Source organism: Pinus tabuliformis, chromosome 5_2, assembly GCF_031772625.1.
Source record: "Pinus tabuliformis cultivar Carrire ecotype Pingquan chromosome 5_2, CPIR1, whole genome shotgun sequence".
Taxonomy (NCBI): domain Eukaryota; kingdom Viridiplantae; phylum Streptophyta; class Pinopsida; order Pinales; family Pinaceae; genus Pinus; species Pinus tabuliformis.
The window spans coordinates 1,044,115,733-1,044,136,569 of record NC_142306.1 but is presented as its reverse complement, the minus strand read 5'-3'; the positions used below and the strand labels follow the sequence as shown (position 1 = coordinate 1,044,136,569).

At 37.9% G+C, this 20,837-nt stretch overlaps 2 protein-coding genes across 2 annotated transcripts; both read right to left on the bottom strand.

Annotated features, from left to right (window-relative positions):
* Positions 1-8,538: 8,538 nt before the first annotated feature.
* Positions 8,539-12,957, bottom strand: LOC149162814 (protein NRT1/ PTR FAMILY 5.2-like). The gene is made up of 4 exons (XM_089435802.1): positions 12,852-12,957; positions 12,414-12,637; positions 11,612-12,174; positions 8,539-9,517 (listed from the first exon to the last, which is right to left on the bottom strand). The coding sequence occupies exons 1-4, from the start codon at positions 12,955-12,957 to the stop codon at positions 8,614-8,616; spliced, it is 1,797 nt and encodes a 598-aa protein (XP_089291928.1). The 3' UTR covers positions 8,539-8,613.
* Positions 12,958-19,778: 6,821 nt separating this feature from the next.
* Positions 19,779-20,174, bottom strand: LOC149162813 (uncharacterized). The gene has a single exon (XM_089435288.1). The coding sequence runs from the start codon at positions 20,172-20,174 to the stop codon at positions 19,779-19,781; it is 396 nt and encodes a 131-aa protein (XP_089291414.1).
* Positions 20,175-20,837: the final 663 nt, after the last annotated feature.

Genomic DNA, 20,837 nt, shown 5'->3' with positions numbered 1-20,837 from the left:
CCAAATCTTGGTCCCACTGAACGTATCGTCCAAGCAAGTAAAGTCACCCTTGACTTGAAAATGGGTGCCAAATCTTGGTTACGCCCTGCATTGCTTAGGGTTGACTTAAAAACAGTGACCAAATCTTGGTCCCACTGAACGTATCGTCCAAGCAAGTAAAGTCACCCGGAACCAAATGGATCAAATTTAAAGTTCGCGGAATTTTATTCGTTGCCCCAAATATGAAACCAAATATACATGAACCAAACAACATGAACATGAATAATTTTATTAAATCTATTTAAAATACGTTAATAATTTTATTAAATTTATTTAAAATTTTATTGAAATTCGTTTCAACAATAAATTTAGTAAGATTTTTAATAAAGAAATAAAAATAATAATAATAATAAAAAGAAATGCAAGTTACTTGCATTAATGAAATGTTATCTATAAATGTCAAACTTGACAATGAGGGGAGAACAACATAAGTTAAGTTAGGTTTGGGAGAGTGTTGAGATTTGTGTTGTTAATTTACAAAAATCTATTTATTGAATTGAGGCTTCTGTGATCCATAATATTTTTAAGAAGAGTTTCAGCGGTACACATGTAGAAAACTTTTGTGGACGCCTTTCGAACCAACTAGTGTGGTTCATCGTCAGGACAAGTTGAGGAGTCACATCATAGCTGCGAGTTAAATAGGGAGAGCAGATCTTCCAAACGGCTAGGTGTGACCATTAACAGCTATATAGAGATCTTCCTATGTCTAGGTCAATAATACCTTATCAATAATATCTTAATATTTTCATCCCTAGATCTATTAGATGGCTTCTGGTATAATTTTTGATTTTATGTTCTTTACCGTACCTTAATCCAAAATTATTATTTATTTATTTATTTATTTATTTTTAACTAACAATTTAAAATTTTTGTTTAACTAACAATTAAAAATAATTTTTTAACTAACTATTAAAAATAATTTATTAATTCTATTTAATAATTTTTTATTATTTCCAAAAAAAAAATTAAATTACCCTTTCACTTGACCTAGATGGACTATATATTTCCCTATTGGATTTAAATGTTTAAATATATTAAAAAGAATTAAATAAATTAATAACCAAATAATTTTTTTAATAAAATATTATGGATACCCCTTTACTTAATCTTGATTGACTTTATCTTATCTAGATTGAACTTAAATAATTAAATTAATTAAATAAATTACCAAATAAATTTTATAAATGAGATAGTATAAAATTCAATATATATATATATATATATATATTATATTACAGGAACGGTTATGATGCTTTGTATTAATCTTGGGCAGAATGCCAAAATCTGGTTACAATTTGAGCTTCTTTGTCCTGCTGCATTTCTTTGCTAAGGATGTAGCTGAAGCTTACAATTTTCTTCCTTGGATAGACCCCCACTGAATTCATTTCGGAGATTTTCCCCCACTTGAAAATACAAACAAATTGGTTTAGTAACAAATAGTAGAACATGGGAGCAGTCTATTTATGGAATGGGATCCCATGATTCTTCATCCTCTTTCAGCTTGATCCCAGCAGAGAGAAGGACAGCTTTATTGGCTTCGATGTCCGCCTTTTTATTATGAATTCTCAACAGGTGATAGTACTTCAAGTCCTCGAAGCTGTTTTCCATACCTTTGATCCTGGTAATCAGCCTTGCTAGATTGAGGTCCTATACTGGGGTGTTGGTAACCATTGCATTTATAATGACTTGAGAGTCACCTATGACAATTGCTTCATTTATGTCCAGTTCTTTGAGGATCTTGAGTCCTTGGAATAGGGCCAAGGCCTCAGCTTGAACACTGGTTTTGTAATCTAGTCCCAGGCGTAGGAGTGAATTTTTTCGCCGGATTGATTTAGGAAAACACCTCCTGCACCAGCTTTGCTCGGATTTCCCTTTGTTGCTCCATCAAAGAATAGGAAGTGCCTTGCTTGCGATTTAAGACACTCTTGAAAGTCATTCTCAGGTTTTCTTATTTGTCATTCTTTGATAATGAGGGCTTTTTTTACTGCTAGCTGAAATTGGAGTTTTAGCGTTGATCCCCATGCTATATCCTGCTGTCTGAGGTTGGTGTCGTCTTTTATATCAATCAAGCATTCCTTTATGTGGCTTTTTATCTTGGTTTCCAGGACTTTGTGACTCTGTTTTGTGTTTCTAAATATTCTTTTGTTGCGCTCTATCCATAATTGCCAACAGATGATTTTTGGGAGGACAACCCATGTTGCCTTGATAATCAGATTTTTAGGGGGAGGACCTGGGAATCTGTTTGACCATTCAGCGAAAAGATCAGAAGTGGAGCAAGGGACAGTGAAATTTGGGTCCATATCATGAGTAAAATAGGACCAAATCTGCCTGGAGAAGCTGCAATCTAGCATTAGATGGATTGTTGTCTCAACGCTTTCATTACACAAAGGACACATGGAAGGGCCGTGGAAGCCTTTTTTCTGCAGGTTATCATAAGTTAATATTTTCCCGTGACAGTAGACCTAGGCAAAGAAATCGACCTTGGGCCATGAGGGCTGGTGCCAAATGCCTTGCCATGGAGCTGGATTCGGAGGAACGTGAGCTTTCTCGTTCAATTTGGCATAACCTTGTGCAACTGCATAACCTTTGGCTTTTGGCCCCCAACCCATCTCGTCTCTCTTCCTCGATTGCGTGGGAGCCAATCCTTGGAGGGTGTCTAACAGCGTGGTCCACTCAGAGTTCAGGTTGTCCGGCACGTTTAATCGTTTCCAACCTGCCCAGATTGAGTTGTTCCAACATGAAATATCCCAAAGAGATTTCATTCCTTCTCTGTCCATCCAACAACGCAGCAAGTTAATGGAGGCTCTGGCTTCTATTGGCTCTTTGTTCATGATGTTGTCTGACCAAATATTGATTTTTTTACCGTTGCCTGGTATCCAGTAGGAGTGGGCGGTGATTAGAGATGCGGCTCTATCATAAATTTTGAGGAATGTCGAATTAGGCAAGTGAATCAAATTTTCTAAGCATTTGGATCTTGAACCTCTGAAATATTTTTTCCAGAGCACCTTTTGAGCCCAGCCAGGATTGGGGGCGATGATCCTCCACACAATTTTTGCAGCCATTGCTACATTTTTGTTGACGAAGATTCTTAAAATTTAGGCCACCTTCCCACAGCGGCTTGGAGATGATGTCCCAGCTGACAAGAGGGATCTTTTTTTCATTTTGTTTCCCTCCCTTCCAAAAAAACCTCCTTATGTATTCCTCTATTTTGTTTAGTATGGTTGCCGGAGCGAGGAGACCTGCAAATTGGAATAGGGGCAAGCTGTTGAGAACAGATTTTATTAAGACTGTTTTGCCTGTAGCATTCAGCCAGGAATATCCCCACGCTTGAATCTTTGCCTTGAACGTTTCTAACTGTGGAAGCCAATCTTTGCTGGTTGGTCTCTTTTGAGATATTGGGAGGCCTGGGTATTTAAAGGACGACCAAGAGGAGGAGGCTTCGAAGCCCAAACATCTGGATATGGCAGATAGCAGTCTAGGTGAAGTGTTCCAACTGAAAATATGGCATTTGATCTTGTTAACAACACTGCCTGAAGCTTCACTAAATTCATCTAGGACCTCTTTAAACTTTGTGGCAGAGGGTACAGAGGCAAGACCTAACAGCAATGTGTCATCTGCAAATAAAGCATGATTGATATTTTTGGTTCCTCTTGCAATGTGCAGACCATTAATTTCTTGTTCCTGCAACTTTTTATCTAGCAGGAAGCTGAGGGCTGAGGTCTGGATGACAAAGAGCAAGGGGGATAGAGGGCACCCCTGCCTGAGTTCGCTCGAGGCTTTAAAGAAGTCTATGGCTCTTCCATTAACAAGAGGAGCTATCCATGGCTCCGAGATGCAAGCCCGGATCTAATTAATGAAGTTTGTTCCAAAACCTAGTTTACACATAACATTCAAAAGGAAGCTATGATTGACTCGATCAAAAGCATTTGCTAAATCAAGTTTGATCACCATACCTTGCTCTTTTCGGAGTAGACTTGAGTGTATTGCTTCCTGGACCAGTAGAAAGTTGTCCACGATCTGCCTTCCATGGATTAAGCCTCCTTGATTCTCTGGAATTATTTTGGGGCGGATAAACTTCAATCTGTTTGCAATTACTTTGGTGATCAATTTGTACCCTGTATTACATAGAGAAATCGGCCAAAATCTGTTGAAGTTATTGGCACCTTTTTCCTTGGGTATGAGTGCTAAAAACGCAGAATTGGTACTACCTCCGATTTTCTGAATATTTTGGGATTTTTGTACCATTTTGAGAAGATCTTTTTCAATAATCAGCCAGCACGTTTGGAGGAATCTAGCAGAGAAACCATCCGGCCCAGGGGCCTTATCCGGATCCATGTCGAAGAGCGCCTTTTTCACCTCATCTTTAGTGACTTTGGCCTCCAGAGATTCATTCATTCGCTGAGAAATTACAGAGGGTATATTAACTAACAGCTCCGGATAGTGACTTGGGTCCTTGTCTTCACTATATAGATTCTGGAAATGAGTAAATGCAGCTCTCTTTATATGCTCAAAATCCTTATGGATATCTCCCTCCTCTTTAATTTCTGAGATAGTATTGAAACATTTCCTTGCCCGGGCTTGCTTATGAAAATAAGCAGTGTTCCTATCCCCTGCTTTGAGCCATAGGTTCCGAGATTTCATTCTCCAATACTCTTCTTCAGCTAAACAGGCCTTGTGATATTGCTGTTGTAAATGGATTTCTTGTTCTAATGAGTCCTTTGTAAGCATTGTGTTTTCCATACCATTATAATGAGAAACAAGAGCTGCTTTAATGGTTTTCCTTATTGTGGCTGGGTTGGACAGCGTTTTGGCCCATCTTTTTAGGGCTCTTTTCACCCTTCTGAGTTTTTCCTCCCAAATATAGAATGGCGATCCTTTGACTAGTTGGTTCCAACATTCCTTGACTGTTTGCATGAAATCCTTCTCCTTTACCCAAAGAGGGCTGAACCTAAATGGGATGGGGCCCAGATCATGATGAGCTAATAGGTCTAACTTTATGGGCTTATGATCAGAGATGTTGCTGGCAAGAATATACATTCTAGGCTCTAATCCTAGCAGCAGAAAGGAACTTTGAATGATAAACCTATCTAACCTGGCAGCAATGTGGCCAGCGCCCACTCTTTTATTAGACCAAGAGTACTTACCTAAAGAGGGTTTGATGTCCAGCAAATCCCAGTCTTGCACTATGTCCTCCACCCATTCTCTAGCCGGATCTCTAACTATGTTGGCTCCCCTTTTTTCTGATGGGTGTAGGGTAAGATTGAGATCGCCAGCAATTATTACATTTTCTAGGTCTGTCAAATCTGCTTGCTATCTTATAGAGTCCCAGCAGTGTTTTTTTTCCCAAATGTTGAGTCGAGAGTAAATGTTGAAGAGGCAGAATGTTTGCTTAGTATCCAGGTTTTGCATTTTCAGCATCAACCAATGGGTATTCTTGGCCTCGAGTAGAACTGTAAATTTATTGATATTCCAAAGAGTACCTATTCCTCCTGAGGCGCCCCGGGCGGAGATTGCTCTTGCTTCGCTTTTATTCCAGACTTTCTTGCTTGTTTGAAGGAAGGCTATGTCTTCCAGCTTTGTCTCTTGCACGAGAAGTGGGTCATGGGTTTCTGCCCTGATTAGACTTCTGATGGCTTCTTCTTTAATTTTTCTCCCCATCCCTCTGTAGTTCCAGGAGATGACCTTCATTATTTATGCTTCAGGTGGGCTCCCTTGGAGCCTTGGGGCGGATTTTTCAATATCTTTGGCTTTGAAGCTAGCATTTTCTCCGGGGTTGGCTGACTGCCCTGGAGTTTTTCTTTGTAAGTATCCTGCTCCCTTTTTTCCCTGTCTGTTTTCCGGCCTCTTGTTGATCTTCTTACCGGGGTGTGGGATTCCCCTATTTCTCCTTCCTCTTCTGATTCTTCTGTTTCCTGCTCTTCTTCTTCATCTTCTATGATCATGCCTTTTGGATCTTCGGGACTTGTTCCTTTTTGTGAGGCCGAGGGAGCTTCTTCTTCGTCCTCTGGGACCGTGTCTTTTGGGTTTTCAACTTCTTTGGGGGAAGCTGGAGGTGTGATTTTCCTTGAGGATTCTGGCTTTTGGATCTCTACCTTTGGAGTGTCTTCTGTCGGTTGGCTTAAAAGGTCAAATTTGTTTTCTTGCACCTTTTTGGTAGGGGACCTCTGGGCATTAACCTGAAAATTGCCTTTGCCGGATGGTCTGCCTTGTTTCTGTCCCTTGTGGTTCGGTCTAGCTCGTCTTACTTGGTTCCATCCCTCTTCATTTCCTTTCTCTGGCTCTAGGTTAGTGGGGCAGTTTCTGGCAAAGTGCCCATACATGTGGCATTTCTTGCATTTGAATGGCAGCTGTTCATAATCCAAGATCTGCACATGGGACTAGCTGCCGACTTTGATTTTGATTGCTTCTGGTAAACCCTCCTCTAGATCTTCCTCCACACAGATCCTGGCACAATCATACTGATCCTTGTTTCTTGCCCGATCTATGAATTTCCCTAGGGAGTTGCCAATGTGTTTTAAGGAGTCCCAATTCCAATAGTGAACCGGCAGATTTGGGAGATGAACCCATACTGGAACAGCCTTGGGAACATCTACCGCTGGGTCAAAATCCGGGCTCCATTTGTTCAGGTAGAGACCCTGAGGACCCATGAAGTACGGTCCATTTCGAAAGATCAGGTCTTTGTCCTCTTTGGAGGTAAATTCGAAAAGAAAATACCCTCGCCCTAGAAAGTAAGAGGTAACACTTTGACTGATCAGGGGCGCCCAGTTCCTGTTAACCCATTGCTCTTTAGTTTTCGCGGAGGGCCAAAGTCCCATGAATTGGCCAATAAGTCCCTGATCCGCCAGCGACAAAGCTACTTGCATGGGGGCCTCCGGAGGCAAAGAGATCTCTGGAATTTCATCTAGTTTCTTGAGGAATTTGGAGGCATCATTTCTTTTTTTCGGAGGCAGACTTGCCAGGAGCTGGTTAAATGCATCTATGGCAGGACCGGAGGGCGGATCTTGGCCCTGAGACTCCATCCGGTTTGATGCCAGCCGCCACAAGGGCAGCGCAGCAGAGGCCACACCCTAGCCAGAAGGACGACTGGCTTGGATCCGATCAGATCAGATCACCTCCTTATAATATTGTAGTTTCATTTTTCCTTCCAACTCTTTGTTTCCCCAAAATTTCTCACTATATTTGGAAGTAATGATACTTTTAATATTATCTGAATTTGCAAGATTATCTCCTCCTTTATTCCCCAATGGTCTAGCAAGATTCAACATCCTAATGCCACCCTAATTTGAGTTAAAGGTGGGGCTTTTGGTTAGAATTAGAAGCAATTTTAGGAAACATCTTGGCATCTATGTTGTATAAATTCTTCTTATAAATAAGATACATAGTCATAGTCATGGTTTCAATGTGGAAACACTTGCTTGAATTAAGAAGATAGGGTAGGGAGTATTTCCTTTAATGTTGAGGTTGTAGGCTATAAACTATTTTGGGATTTGCTCAATCTTCTTCCATGACTCTCTAGATATACTGCACCCCCAAACCTCACATCCATATAAATTAAAAGGAGTGACAAAAGTCTCAAAGATGAGCTTCTTTTTATCCCAAATCCTAAGATTTGTGAACTTACAATTGTTAATTCAAATTCATAGTAAGATTTCCAACTTTCAGACATCTTTTTCTCAATGTTACAATTCGAATTGAGCTTATGATGGATGTCCATTCTCAAATATTTATATGAAGGAACATCATCCAAGAAGATGTTGTCATAAATGAAGGTATCATAAGTAATTATTTTGGATTTAATTATGGTGACTTTAGTTTTGTAATGGTTCCTTGTCAAAAGATCAATATTGTTAGCATAATAATGGTTCCTTGTCAAAAGATCAATATGATTAGCATAAAAGAAAATAGTTATGACCGTACTAGTAAGCTTGGAAGCAACACAACTTGCATCCTCTAAACACTCTTCTAACTTATCAATCATATATTTCATTATTTATAACAATCAATTAAAAATTAAATTTAAATAAAATAATAATTAATTAAAAATACAAAAATAAATATAAAAAAGGTTAATTATACTATCATTGAATCATACCAATGCAATTAAATAAAACAAATAATAATTAATTAAAAATACTATAATATGAAATTTAATTGTATTTTAATTTAAATTTAAATTGCATAAAATTATATTAAAAAATCAATAAAAATTAATTTACATACCATAAGAAATTGAAAAAATACTTCTAAGATAATTTTAAAATAAAATTACATTTAACTTATATAATTAAATGAAAAATTATGATAAAATTGAAATTACAAAAATATATATTAAATTCAATTCAATTTTAGTACACCATAGTTGCTCCACTTTAAACAATCTATAAAAAGTCAAATTACATTATTTCAGGAAAATTTGCAACTCACATTGCTATTTTACAAGTAAACCACTTGAATTACAAACCTCACATAAGAACCATTACCATTTGCAATTACCAACTTCAAATAAACAAGAACATATATACAATCCCATCCATAGAGGGTTATTGTCAAATGAGGTTATTTCAGAGATCCACGTCATCCAGCGAGTGGCATTTCTATTTCCCTTGATGGATCAATGTATCTGTTGGGGAGTTGAGATGGATGGACATGGCCGTGTTTGCTAAATGCCTCGTTGGTTTCTCTCTTATACACATAAAACCGGGAAACGATTAGGAAGAAAATAATATTGATCAAACTGAGAATAGCCATGAAGGCATAATAGTAGTAAATACGGGATGCATTCAGATTGTTTAGAATCCAGCTGGTGTGCCCCTTCCGTCCACTAACCCTAGTTGTACCTTTCAACATAAAAGTAGCGAGAAACCCTCCGAACCCTAGAGTACTAGCATAAAGTGCAGTCCCTATGCTTTGCATGCTCTCAGGGGCTTGATCATAAAAGAATTCTATCCTTCCCACTTCAATGAAGGCTTCTGCCATACCTCCCAACACAAACTGAGGAAGCAAAATGAAAACTGTGAGGGGGGATATTGCTTTTGCTTTGTCTTCAAGACCATGTGCTTTCACAAAACTAATCCTTTTTACATCTGTTATGGATGCCACTGCCATGGTTATCATGTGGATGAAGAGGCCAATACCAATCCTTTGTAGGATTGTGATGCCTCCAGGATTTCCTGTGAATCTTCTAAAAATCTTTACTAGTACTCTGTCATAAATTATAACAGTCAGCAACATTGACAATGCGAAAAATGTTGTGAGGGAGCCTGCAGGGATCTCAAAGTGATGACCCATATGCCTATCTAGTGTTGTTCCTTGCTTTATGAATAGTGTGGATATATGGGCAATCATGGTGCTTGGTATGAATAGAGAAACCCAAATTGGGAGTAATCTGATCATAAGCTTGGTTTCTTCTACTTGAGTTACTGAGCACAACTTCCATCGACTAGACGAGCCATCCTTTGTTGCGGCTTTGTCCAAAAACCTGTAAACGTAAAATAACAATTTTTTTTTTTAATGAGTAAATCTGTAAACCTATATGAAATTCTTTTATTTATACCATATTTAAAACTATTATTCTTTTCATAAATTCAGTTAATTGTTTTTTATATCTATAATATAAACCATACATAAAAGAATACCTTTGTATATAACTTGACTTGTAATATCAAGTTGATAAAATGTTTAACAATTTATTTTTAAGTTTGTTAATCATTTATTATTATTATTATTATTATTATTATTATCCAATTTTAAGGTCATGGTTAGACATCAAATTGGTTTATAAGACTTTTTTGTTTGTGGGATAAGGGACCTATTTGACTGCCAAGTCACGAAAACATATATACTTTGATATTTGAATTCTTAAAAAAAAACACATGCTCTTAACTATTAGGCCTACTCAAAATGTATTAAATCAATGTAATATTATTATATTATCATTTTTATATATTTCAATGTAATATTATTAAATTTTCTGATTGTCAAAAATATTATTGAATATTCAATTATTTTTTTTATAGTAAATTTCCAATAACACAAATTACATATTTAAAAAAATTATATATTTGAATTTTTTTAATATTACAAATATTTAAATTTTATTATTATTATAAAAAAATTTATATGATGATGATGATGGTTAACCTCCCCTGAGACCAAATTTTAGTCTATTGGACCTAAAGAAACAAATTATTTAGTTTGATTTAAGATTTATTACTATGCTCAAAAAGCTTGGAGAGAAGGCTCAAGAGCTCACTATAATTTTGACATCATGGTAAAAGGCCAGGAAGGTCAGTATTGCAACAAAGATTATGAAACTGAGATTAATGTGGTTGTACACAGCCCACTCTAAGAGGAAGTAATTTTCATTCTAGATGTTCCTATTCTGACAGAGATGGCAGATCTTTCCATCATGGTGTTTTAGGAACTGCTCAACTACCTGTTTCACTATGGAACTCATGAGAATTCATTCTAATCTTCGCTATATTAATTTTCTTCTCTGACTTGGTTAAAATAGAGAGATACTTTTGATCTTCTAGGGTGGGGTTGATGACCTTCTTATAATAACTTAATTTTCTTTTAGCCACTAAATCTTTATCACACCACATTTTTTCTTTGAACTTAGAAGTAACAATATTTTTAATGTTATTAATGTTTTACAATGTATTATTCTTGTTGATTTCACAATAGTTTAACCATGCCCTCTTGTCTTTGTTTTGATATCATTATTATAATAATATGAATAAAAATTTAAGAAAAAAATTTTATACAATAATTATATTATGTTCATACAATTTATATTATAAAATTGAAATGTGAATTAATATAAAACTTTTTATCTATTATTAAAATAATTATATAATGTAATATGATATTTATATAATTATTTGAAATTATAAAATTTATTTAAAAAAATAATAATAATTAATATAAAAATTTATTCGGTCAAAATAATTGTAATTATGCAATATTACATTTTATATGTAAATATAATTGATTAAAATTATCAACATAAAATAAATTATTATATTTATTTTATAAAAATTATCAACCTACAATAAATTATTATATTTATTTTATAAAAATTATAAAATTTAAATGGAGTTTATTATCAATTTTATTTTATAAAAATATAATTGATTTTTTTATGTGGTTCAAGGATATTGAGTGACTATTATATGGAGGTAAAAATTTAACTAAATTAACTTGAAAGTTTTAACCTTGAGTTAAATTAGCAATGCCTAACCTCAAAAGCATCCAAAAAATTTTCTGTATGTGAACTCTCCATAAACAAAGCTTAAAAATCTCTCTATATGCACTAAATTAATATCATCCCGAAAAATCATTCATAATAATAAAAATAATTTTCAATATATATAATAATAACATTTTCCATTCTTCTTACTTGTGAATAAAAGAATAGGAACATTTTGACTTAAATTCAACCTAATTATAACAAATAAAAATAAAAAAACCATTTCTTCTCTAACCCACTGTAGGGCTTTATCTACTAGTGATCATGGCTTGCAGAAAGTAATTCAAGCTGAAAATGGAAATTAAAGTTGGCTAAACTCACCTCAATGTCTGGGTATGAGAAATGGGGAACCTTCCTTTAACAACATACTCTTTGGGGTCAACCTCATAAAATTGGTCGGGATCCGAAGGTACCTTCACTTTCCATTTACGAACTGCTGCAACAATTACCTGCGCCATACGATTGAATGGATTCCCATTCTGAGGTTTGTGTCTGTAAAATGGAGTGCCTATTAAGAATAGGACGAAAGATATGATCAATCCGGCCGTGGGAATAGCATAACCCACAGAGAATCCCACACGGTCCTGGATATATATCAGAAAACTATCTGCAAACAGCATCCCCAGAAACACACTGAATATCCACCAATTGAAGAAAGAGGCCTTCTGAAGCTTCTCCTTGGGATCAAATTCATCAAACTGATCTGCACCGATGGTGGAAATGTTGGGCTTTGTACCGCCGGTGCCCACAGCAAGAATGTACAAAGCAAAATAGAAAATTCCAACTTCATAACTCGAAGCTTTCTCACATGTGGTGGACGCCGAGTTGCACTCTGGGGGTCTCAGAAATCGCAATGAGACGGCTAAAGTCAATAATATCATTCCCTGCATCAAGTACAACAAAAGCCCACATGAAACTGGCAATTCTTTCTATAAATTTCATTGAAAGTGCTCAGAGTGTTTGCTTGCAATTTATGTAATTATACAGCAAAGGTTTTCCATATAACCAATTCAACCAGAGTGATTATTTTTTATGAAATAATAAATTTGGAGATTCAGTATCTATGAAATCTAAAACACTTAATTAATCAAACGAAAACCGGAAGTCTTTAGTGAAGGGAAACTATGGAAGAAAGCAGAGAGACGAACTGCAGACCAGTATTCCAATAGCGTCCCCAGTGAGTGTCTGCAATATATGCGCCGATGACAGGGGTGATCCAAACTGTACCAGACCAGTTAGAGACATTCGATGACGAGCTCACAGTTCCTTCATGCAGCCTAGTTGTTAGGTAAATCACCAAATTGGAGGCAATCCCATAGTAAGCCATCCTCTCAAAGACCTCATAGGCTGTCATGTTTAAACAACATCATCCGTCAATCCTTAGCATTTCTACTTCACCAACAAAAGTGAATCACCAATTTCTAATTCCTAACGAGAAATGTCACTCGTTACAAATTGCGACCAAGGAATCAATCAAAGAAGCCTCATGATAGGTATTTATTTAGTGATGAGCAAAAAGCATGTAAGTGAAACAGACCACTGCATTGCATATAAATCTTACCAACGATGAAGGAACAAGCCTTCCATCTTCCAGTTTTGGACCTGAGAACGGGCCTGCCTTTGAGATCGACAGAGCCATCCATGGCAATTAATCCTTCAGACTCCATGCTATATGCAGCTTGCACTAATCAGTCTATGAGCTTTGATGAGTGATAATCGCCAGAAACTTTGAAGTGTTCGCTCCTACTTATATGGTTTTTTTTTGTGTGACCCATGTGCCACTCACTATGTTCGCCGCCACTCCGGCTTCAGACCTGGATGCGCATTCCCACATTTCGCAAGGGTTCGCAATCTGGACCGTCAGATAGAGCGGGGAATGACTTCATTAATTGTAAGATGTGGTCCAACGATCATGTAAGTTATTAGGATGTGGTCCAACGATCACATGTAGAAGTTTGACTTCATTAATGGTAACATGTGGTCCAACGATCATGTAGGTTATTAGGATGTGTTTTTTTTGATCTCGACATCTTTCTTCATTCGTGCTAATAGGAAGACTATATATTTGTTTCATTTTATTTAGGAAGACTATATATTTATTTCATTTTAATTAGGAATAGTCGTCCTCTTATCGTTTCAAAATCATGAAATCATATTTCTGCCCTTCTACATTGCTTAGCGTTGACTTGAAAATGGGTGCCAAATCTTGGTTACACCCTGCATTGCTTAGGGTTGACTTAAAAACAGTGACCAAATCTTGGTTCCACTGAACGTATCGTCCAAGCAAGTAAAGTCACCCTTGACTTGAAAATGGGTGACAAATCTTGGTTACGCCCTGCATTGCTTAGGGTTGACTTAAAAACAGTGACCAAATCTTGGTCCCACTGAACGTATCGTCCAAGCAAGTAAAGTCACCGGGAGCCAAATTCATCGAATTTAAAGTTCGCGGAATTTTATTCGTTGGCCCAAATATGAAACCAAATATACACGAACCAAACAACATGAACATGAATAATTTTATTAAATCTATTTAAAATACATTAATAATTTTATTAAATTTATTTAAAATTTTATTGAAATTCGTTTCAACAATAAATTTAGGAAGGTTTTTAATAAAGAAATAAAAATAAAAATAATAATAAAAAGAAATGCAAGTTAGTTTCATTAATGAAATGTTATCTATAAATGTCAAATTGACAATTAGGGGAGAACAATATAAGTTAAGTTAGGTTTGGGAGAGTGTTGGGATTTGTGTTGTTAATTTACAAAAATTTATTTATTGAATTGAGGCTTCTGTGATCCATAAGAAAACTTTTGTGGACACCTTTCGAACCAATTAGTGTGGTTCATCGTGAGGACAAGTTGAGGAGTCAGATCATAGCTGCCAGTCAAATAGGGAGAGCAGATCTTCCAAACAGTTAGGTGTGACCGTTAATAGCTATATAGAGATCTTCCTATGTCTAGGTCAATAATACCTTATCAATAATATATTAATATTTTCATCCCTAGATCTATTAGATGGCTTCTGGTATAATTTTTTATTTTATGTTCTTTACCCCTACCTTAATCCAAAATTATTATTTATTTATTTTTAACTAACAATTAAAAATAATTTTTTAAATAACTATTAAAAATAATTTATTAATTCTATTTAATATTTTTTTATTATTTCCAAAAAAAAAAAAATACCCTTTCACTTGACCTAGATGGACTATATATTTCCCTATTGGATTTAAATGTTTAAATATATTAAAAAGAATTAAATAAATTAATAACCAAATAAATTTTTTAATAAAATGTTATGGACACCCCATTACTTAATCTTGATTGACTTTATCTTATCCAGATTGAACTTAAATAATTAAATTAATTAAATAAATTACCAAATAAATTTTATAAATGAAATAATATAAAATTCAAATATTATATATATATATATATATATATATATATATATATATATATATATATTTACAGGAACGGTTATGATGCTTTGTATTAATTTTGGGTAGAATGCCAAAATCTGGTTACAATTTGAGCTTCTTTGTCCTGCTGCATTTCTTTGCTAAGGATGTAGCTGAAGCTTACAATTTTCTTCCTTGGATAGACCCCCACTGAATTCATTTCAGAGATTTTCCCCCACTTGAAAATACAAACAAATTGGTTTAATAACAGACAGTAGAACATGGCAGCAGTCTATTTATGGAATGGGATCCGAGGATTCTTCATCCTCTTTCAGCTTGATCCCAGCAGAGAGAAGGACAGCTTTATTGGCTTCGATGTCCGCCTTTTTATTATGAATTCTCAATAGGTGATAGTACTTCAAGTCCTGGAAGCTGTTTTCCATACCTTTGATCCTGGTAATCAGTCTTGCTAGATTGAGGTCCTGTACTGGGGTGTTGGTAACCATTGCATTTATAATGACTTGAGAGTCACCTATGACAATTGCTTCATTTATGTCCAGTTCTTTGAGGATCTTGAGTCCTTGGAATAGGGCCAAGGCCTCAACTTGAATGCTGGTTGTGTAATCTTGTCCCCAGGCGTGGGAGTGAATTTTTCCCCCGGATTGATTTAGGACAACACCTCCTGCACCAGCTTTGCCCGAATTTCCCTTTGCTGCTCCATCAAAGAATAGGAAGTGCCTTGCTTGCGATTTAAGCCACTCTTGAAAGTCATTCTCGGGTTTTCTTATTTGCCATTCTTTGATAATGAGGGCTTTTTTGACTTCTGGTTGAAATTGGAGTTCTAGCGTTGATCCCCATGCTATATCCTGCTGTCTGAGGTTGGTGTCGTCTTTTATATCAATTAGGCATTCCTTTATGTGGCTTTTTATCTTGGTTTCTAGGACTTTGTGACTCTGTTTTGTGTTTCTAAATATTCCTTTGTTGCGCTCTATCCATAATTGCCAACAGATGATTTTTGGGAGGACAACCCATGTTGCCTTGATAATCAGATTTTTAGAGGGAGGACCTGGGAATCTGTTTGACCATTCAACGAAAAGATCAGAAGTGGAGCAAGGGACAGTGAAATTTGGGTCTAGATCATGAGTAAAATAGGACCAAATTTGCCTGGAGAAGCTGCAATCTAGCATTAGATGGATTGTTGTCTCAACGCTTTCATTACAAGAGGACACATGGAAGGGCCATGGAAGCATTTTTTCTGCAGGTTATCATAAGTTAATATTTTCCTGTGACAGTAGACCCATGCAAAGAAATCGACCTTGGGCCATGAGGGCTGGTGCCAAACGCCTTGCCATGGAGCTGGATTCAGAGGAACGTGAGGTTTCTCATTCAATTTGGCATACCCTTGTGTGACTGCATAACCTTTGGCTTTTGGCCCCCAACCCATCTCGTCTCTCTTCCTCGATTGTGTGGGAGCTAATCCTTGGAGGGCGTCTAACAGTGTGGTCCACTCAGAGTTCAGGTTGTCCGACACATTTAATCGCTTCCAGCCTACCCAGATCGAGTTTTTCCAACATGAAATATCCCACAGAGATTTCATTCCTTCTTTGTCCATCCAACAGCGCAGCGAGTTAATGGAGGCTCTGGCTTCTATTGGCTCTTTGTTCATGATTATGTCCGACCAAATATTGATTTTTTTACCGTTTCCTGGTATCCAGTAGGAGTGGGCGGTGATTAGAGATGCGCTCTGTCATAAATTTTGAGGAATGTCGAATTAGGTAGGTGAATCACATTTTCTAAACATCTGGATCTTGAACCTTTGAAATATTTTTTCCAGAGCACCTTTTGAGCCCAGCCAGGATTGGGGGCGATGATCCTCCACACGATTTTTGCAGCCATTGCTACATTTTTGTTGACGAAGATTCTTAAAATTTAGGCCACCTTCCCACAGCGGCTTGGAGATGATGTCCCAGCTGACAAGAGGGATCTTTTTTTCATTTTGTTTCCCTCCCTTCCAAAAAAACCTCCTTATGTATTCCTCCATTTTGTTTAGTATCGTTGCCGGAGCGAGGAGACCTGCAAATTGGAATAGGGGCAAGCAGTTGAGAACAGATTTTATTAAGACTGTTTTGCCTGCAGCATTCAGCCAAGAATATCCCCAGGCTTGAATCTTTTCCTTGAACTTTTCTAACTGTGGAAGCCAATCTTTGCTGGTTGGTCTCTTTTGAGATATTGGGAGGCCCAGGTATTTAAAGGACGACCAGGAGGAGGAGGCTTCGAAGCCCAAACATCTGGATATCGCAGATAGCAGTCTAGGCAAAGTGTTCCAACTGAAAATATGGCACTTGCTCTTGTTAACAACACTGCCTGAAGCTTCACTAAATTCATCCAGGACCTCTTTAAACTTTGTGGTAGAGGGTACAGAGGCAGGACCTAACAGCAATGTGTCATCTGCAAATAAAGCATGATTGATATTTTTGGTTCCTCTTGCAAAGCGCAGACCATTAATTTCTTGTTCCTGCAACATTTTATCTAGCATGAAGCTGAGCATTGAGGTCTGGATGACAAAGAACAGGGGGGATAGAGGGCACCCCTGCCTGAGTCCTCTCGAGGCTTTAAAGAAGTCTGTGGCTCTTCCATTAACAAGAGGAGCTATCCATGGCTCCGAGATGCAAACCCGGATCCAATTAATGAAGTTTGTTCCAAAACCTAGCTTACACATAACATTCAAAAGGAAGCTATGATTGACTCGATCAAAAGAATTTTCTAAATCAAGTTTGATCACCATACCTTGCTCTTTTCAGAGTAGACTTGAGTGTATTGCTTCCTGGACCAGTAGAAAGTTTTCCACGATCTGCCTTCCATGGATGAAGCCTCCTTGATTCTCTGGAATTATTTTGGGGAGGATAAACTTCAATCTGTTTGCAATTACTTTGGTGATCAATTTGTACCCTGTATTACATAGAGAAATCGACCGAAATCTGTTGAAGTTATTGGCACCTTTTTCCTTGGGTATGAGTGCTAAAAATGCAAAATTGGTACTGCCTACGATTTTCTGAATATTTTGGGATTTTTGTACCTTTTTGAGAAGATCTTTTTCAATAATCAGCCAGTACGTTTGGAGGAATCTAGCAGAGAAACCATCCGGCCCAGGGGCCTTTTCTGGATCCATGTCGAAGAGCGCCTTTTTCACCTCATCTTTGGTGACTTTGGCCTCGAGAGATTCATTCATTCACTGAGAAATTACAGAGGGTATATTGACTAACAGCTCTGGATAGTGACTTGGGTCCTTGTCTTCACTATATAGATTCTGGAAATGAGTAAACACAACTCTCTTTATATGCTCAAAATCCTTATGTATATCTCCCTCCTCTTTAATTTCTGAGATAGTATTGAAACATTTCCTTGCCTGGGCTTGTTTATGAAAATAAGCAGTGTTCCTATCCCCTGCTTGAGCCAGAGGTTCTGAGATTTCATTCTCCAATACTCTTCTTCAGCTAAACAGGCCTTGTGATATTCCTGTTGTAAATGGATTTCTTGTTCTAATGATTTCTTTGTAAGCATTACGTTTTCCATACCATTATGATGAGAAACAAGAGCTGCTTTAATGGTTTTCCTTATTGTGGCTGGGTTGGACAGCATTTTGGCCCATCTTTTTAGGGCTCTTTTCACCCTTCTGAGTTTTTCCTCCCAAATATAGAATGGCGATCCTTTGACTGGTTGGTTCCAACATTCCTTGACTGCTTGCATGGAATCCTTCTCCTTTACCCAAAGGGGGCTGAACCTAAATGGGATGGGGCCCAGATCATGATGAGCTAACAGGTCTAACTTTATGGGCTTATGATCAGAGATGCTATTGGCAAGAATATACATTCTAGGCTCTAATCCTAGCAACAGAAAGGAACTTTGAATGATAAACCTATCTAACCTGGCAGCAATGTGGCCAGGGCCCACTCTTTTATTAGACCAAGAGTACTTACCTGAAGAGGGTTTGATGTCCAGCAAATCCCAGTCTTGCACTATGTCCTCCACCCATTCTCTAGTCGGATCTCTAACTATGCTGCCTCCCCTTTTCTTTGATGGGTGTAGGGTAAGATTGAGATCGCCAACAATTATTATGTTTTCCAGGTCTGTCAAATCTGCTTGTTGTCTTATAGAGTCCCAACAGTCTTTTTTTTCCCAAACGTTGACTGGAGAGTAAATGTTGAAGAGGCAGAACGTTTGCTTAGTATCCAGGTTCTGCATTTTCAGCATCAACCAATGGGTATTCCTGGCCTCGAGTAGAACTATAAATTTATTGATATTCCAAAGAGTACCTATTCCTCCTCAGGCGCCCCGAGTGGAGATTGCTCTTGCTTCGCTTTTATTCCAGACTTTCTTGCTTGTTTGAAGGAAGGCTATGTCTTCCAGCTTTGTCTCCTGGACGAGAAGTGGGTCTAGGGTTTCTGTCCTGATTAGACTTCTGATGGCTTCTTCTTTAATTTTTCTCCCCATCACTCTGCAGTTCCAGGAGATGACCTTCATTATTTATGCTTCAGGTGGGCTCCCTTGGAGCCTTGGGGTGGATTTTTCAATATCTTTGGCTTTGAAGCTAGCATTTTCTCCAGGGTTGGCTGACTGCCCTGGAGTTTTTCTTTGTAAGTCTCCTACTCCCTTTTTTCCCTGTCTGTTTTCCAGCCTCTTGTTGATCTTCTTACCGGGGTGTGGGATTCCCCTATTTCTCCTTCCCGTTCTGATTCTTCTGTTTCCTGCTCTTCTTCTTCATCTTCTATGATCATGCCTTTTGGATCTTCGGACTTGTTCCTTTGAGTGAGGCAGAGGGAGCTTATTCCTTGTCCTCTGGGACCGTGTCTTTGGGGTTTTCAACTTCTTTGGGGAAAGCTGGAGGTTGTGGTTTTCCTTGAGGATTCTGGCTTTTGGATCTCTACCTCTGGAGTGTCTTCTGTCAGTTGGCTTAAAGTGTCAAATTTGTTTTCTTGTGCCTTTTTGGTAGGGGGCCTCTGGGAATTAACCTGAAAATTGCCTTTGTCGGATGGTCCGCCCTGTTTCTGTCCCTTGTGGTTGGGTCTAGCTCGTCTTACTTGGTTCTAGCCCTCTTCATTTCCTTTCTCTAGCTCTAGGTTAGTCGGGCAGTTTCTGGCGAAGTGCCCATACACGTGGCATTTCTTGCATTTGAATGGCAGCTGTTCATAATCCAAGATCTGCACATGGGACCAGCTGCCGACTTTGATTTTGATTGCTTCTGGTAAACCCTCCTCTAGATCTACCTCCACACAGATCCTGGCACAATCATACTGATCCTTGTTGCTTGCCCGATCTATGAATTTCCCGAGGGAGTTGCCAATGTGTTTCAAGGAGTCCCAGTTCCAACAGTGAACCGGCAGATTTGGGAGATGAACCCATACTGGAACAGCCTTGGGAACATCTACCGCTGGGTCAAAATCCGGGGTCCATTTGTTCAGGTAGAGACCCTGAGGACCCATGAAGTATGGTCCATTTCGAAAGATCAGGTCTTTGTCCTCTCTGGAGGTAAATTCGAAAAGAAAAAACCCTCGCCCTAAAAAGTAAGAGGTAATACTTTGACTGATCAGGGGTGCCCAATTCCTGTTAACCCATTGCTATGTAGTTTTCGGGGAGTGCCAAAGTCCCGTGAATTGGCCAATAAGTCCCCGATCCACTAGCGAAAAAGCTACTTGCATGGGGTTCTCCAGAGGCAAAGAGATCTCTGGAATTTCATCTAGTTTCTTTACGAATTTGGAGGCATCATTCCTTTTTTTCGGAGGCAGACCTGCCAGGAGCTGGTTAAATGCATCTACGGCAGGACCGGAGGGCAGATCTTGGCCCTGAGACTCCATCAGGTTTGATGCCGGCCGCCACAAGGGCAGCGCAGCAGAGGCCACACCCTAGCCAGAAGGACGACTGGTTGTCTTGGATCTCATCAGATCTGAAGCAGGAAGGTCCGCGGGTTGCCGGAGCAGCAAGAAGCGAGGAGGATCGCAGGTTTGGAGCCTGCAAAGGGCGGGTCTCGAGGGGAGCTGAGGCTTGCAAATGCATACCTGGTCGTGCTCAGCCGCTCACTCTCAAAATCAAATATATTATATATTATAATATATAAATTATTGAATTTTAAAAATATAAAAATGAAA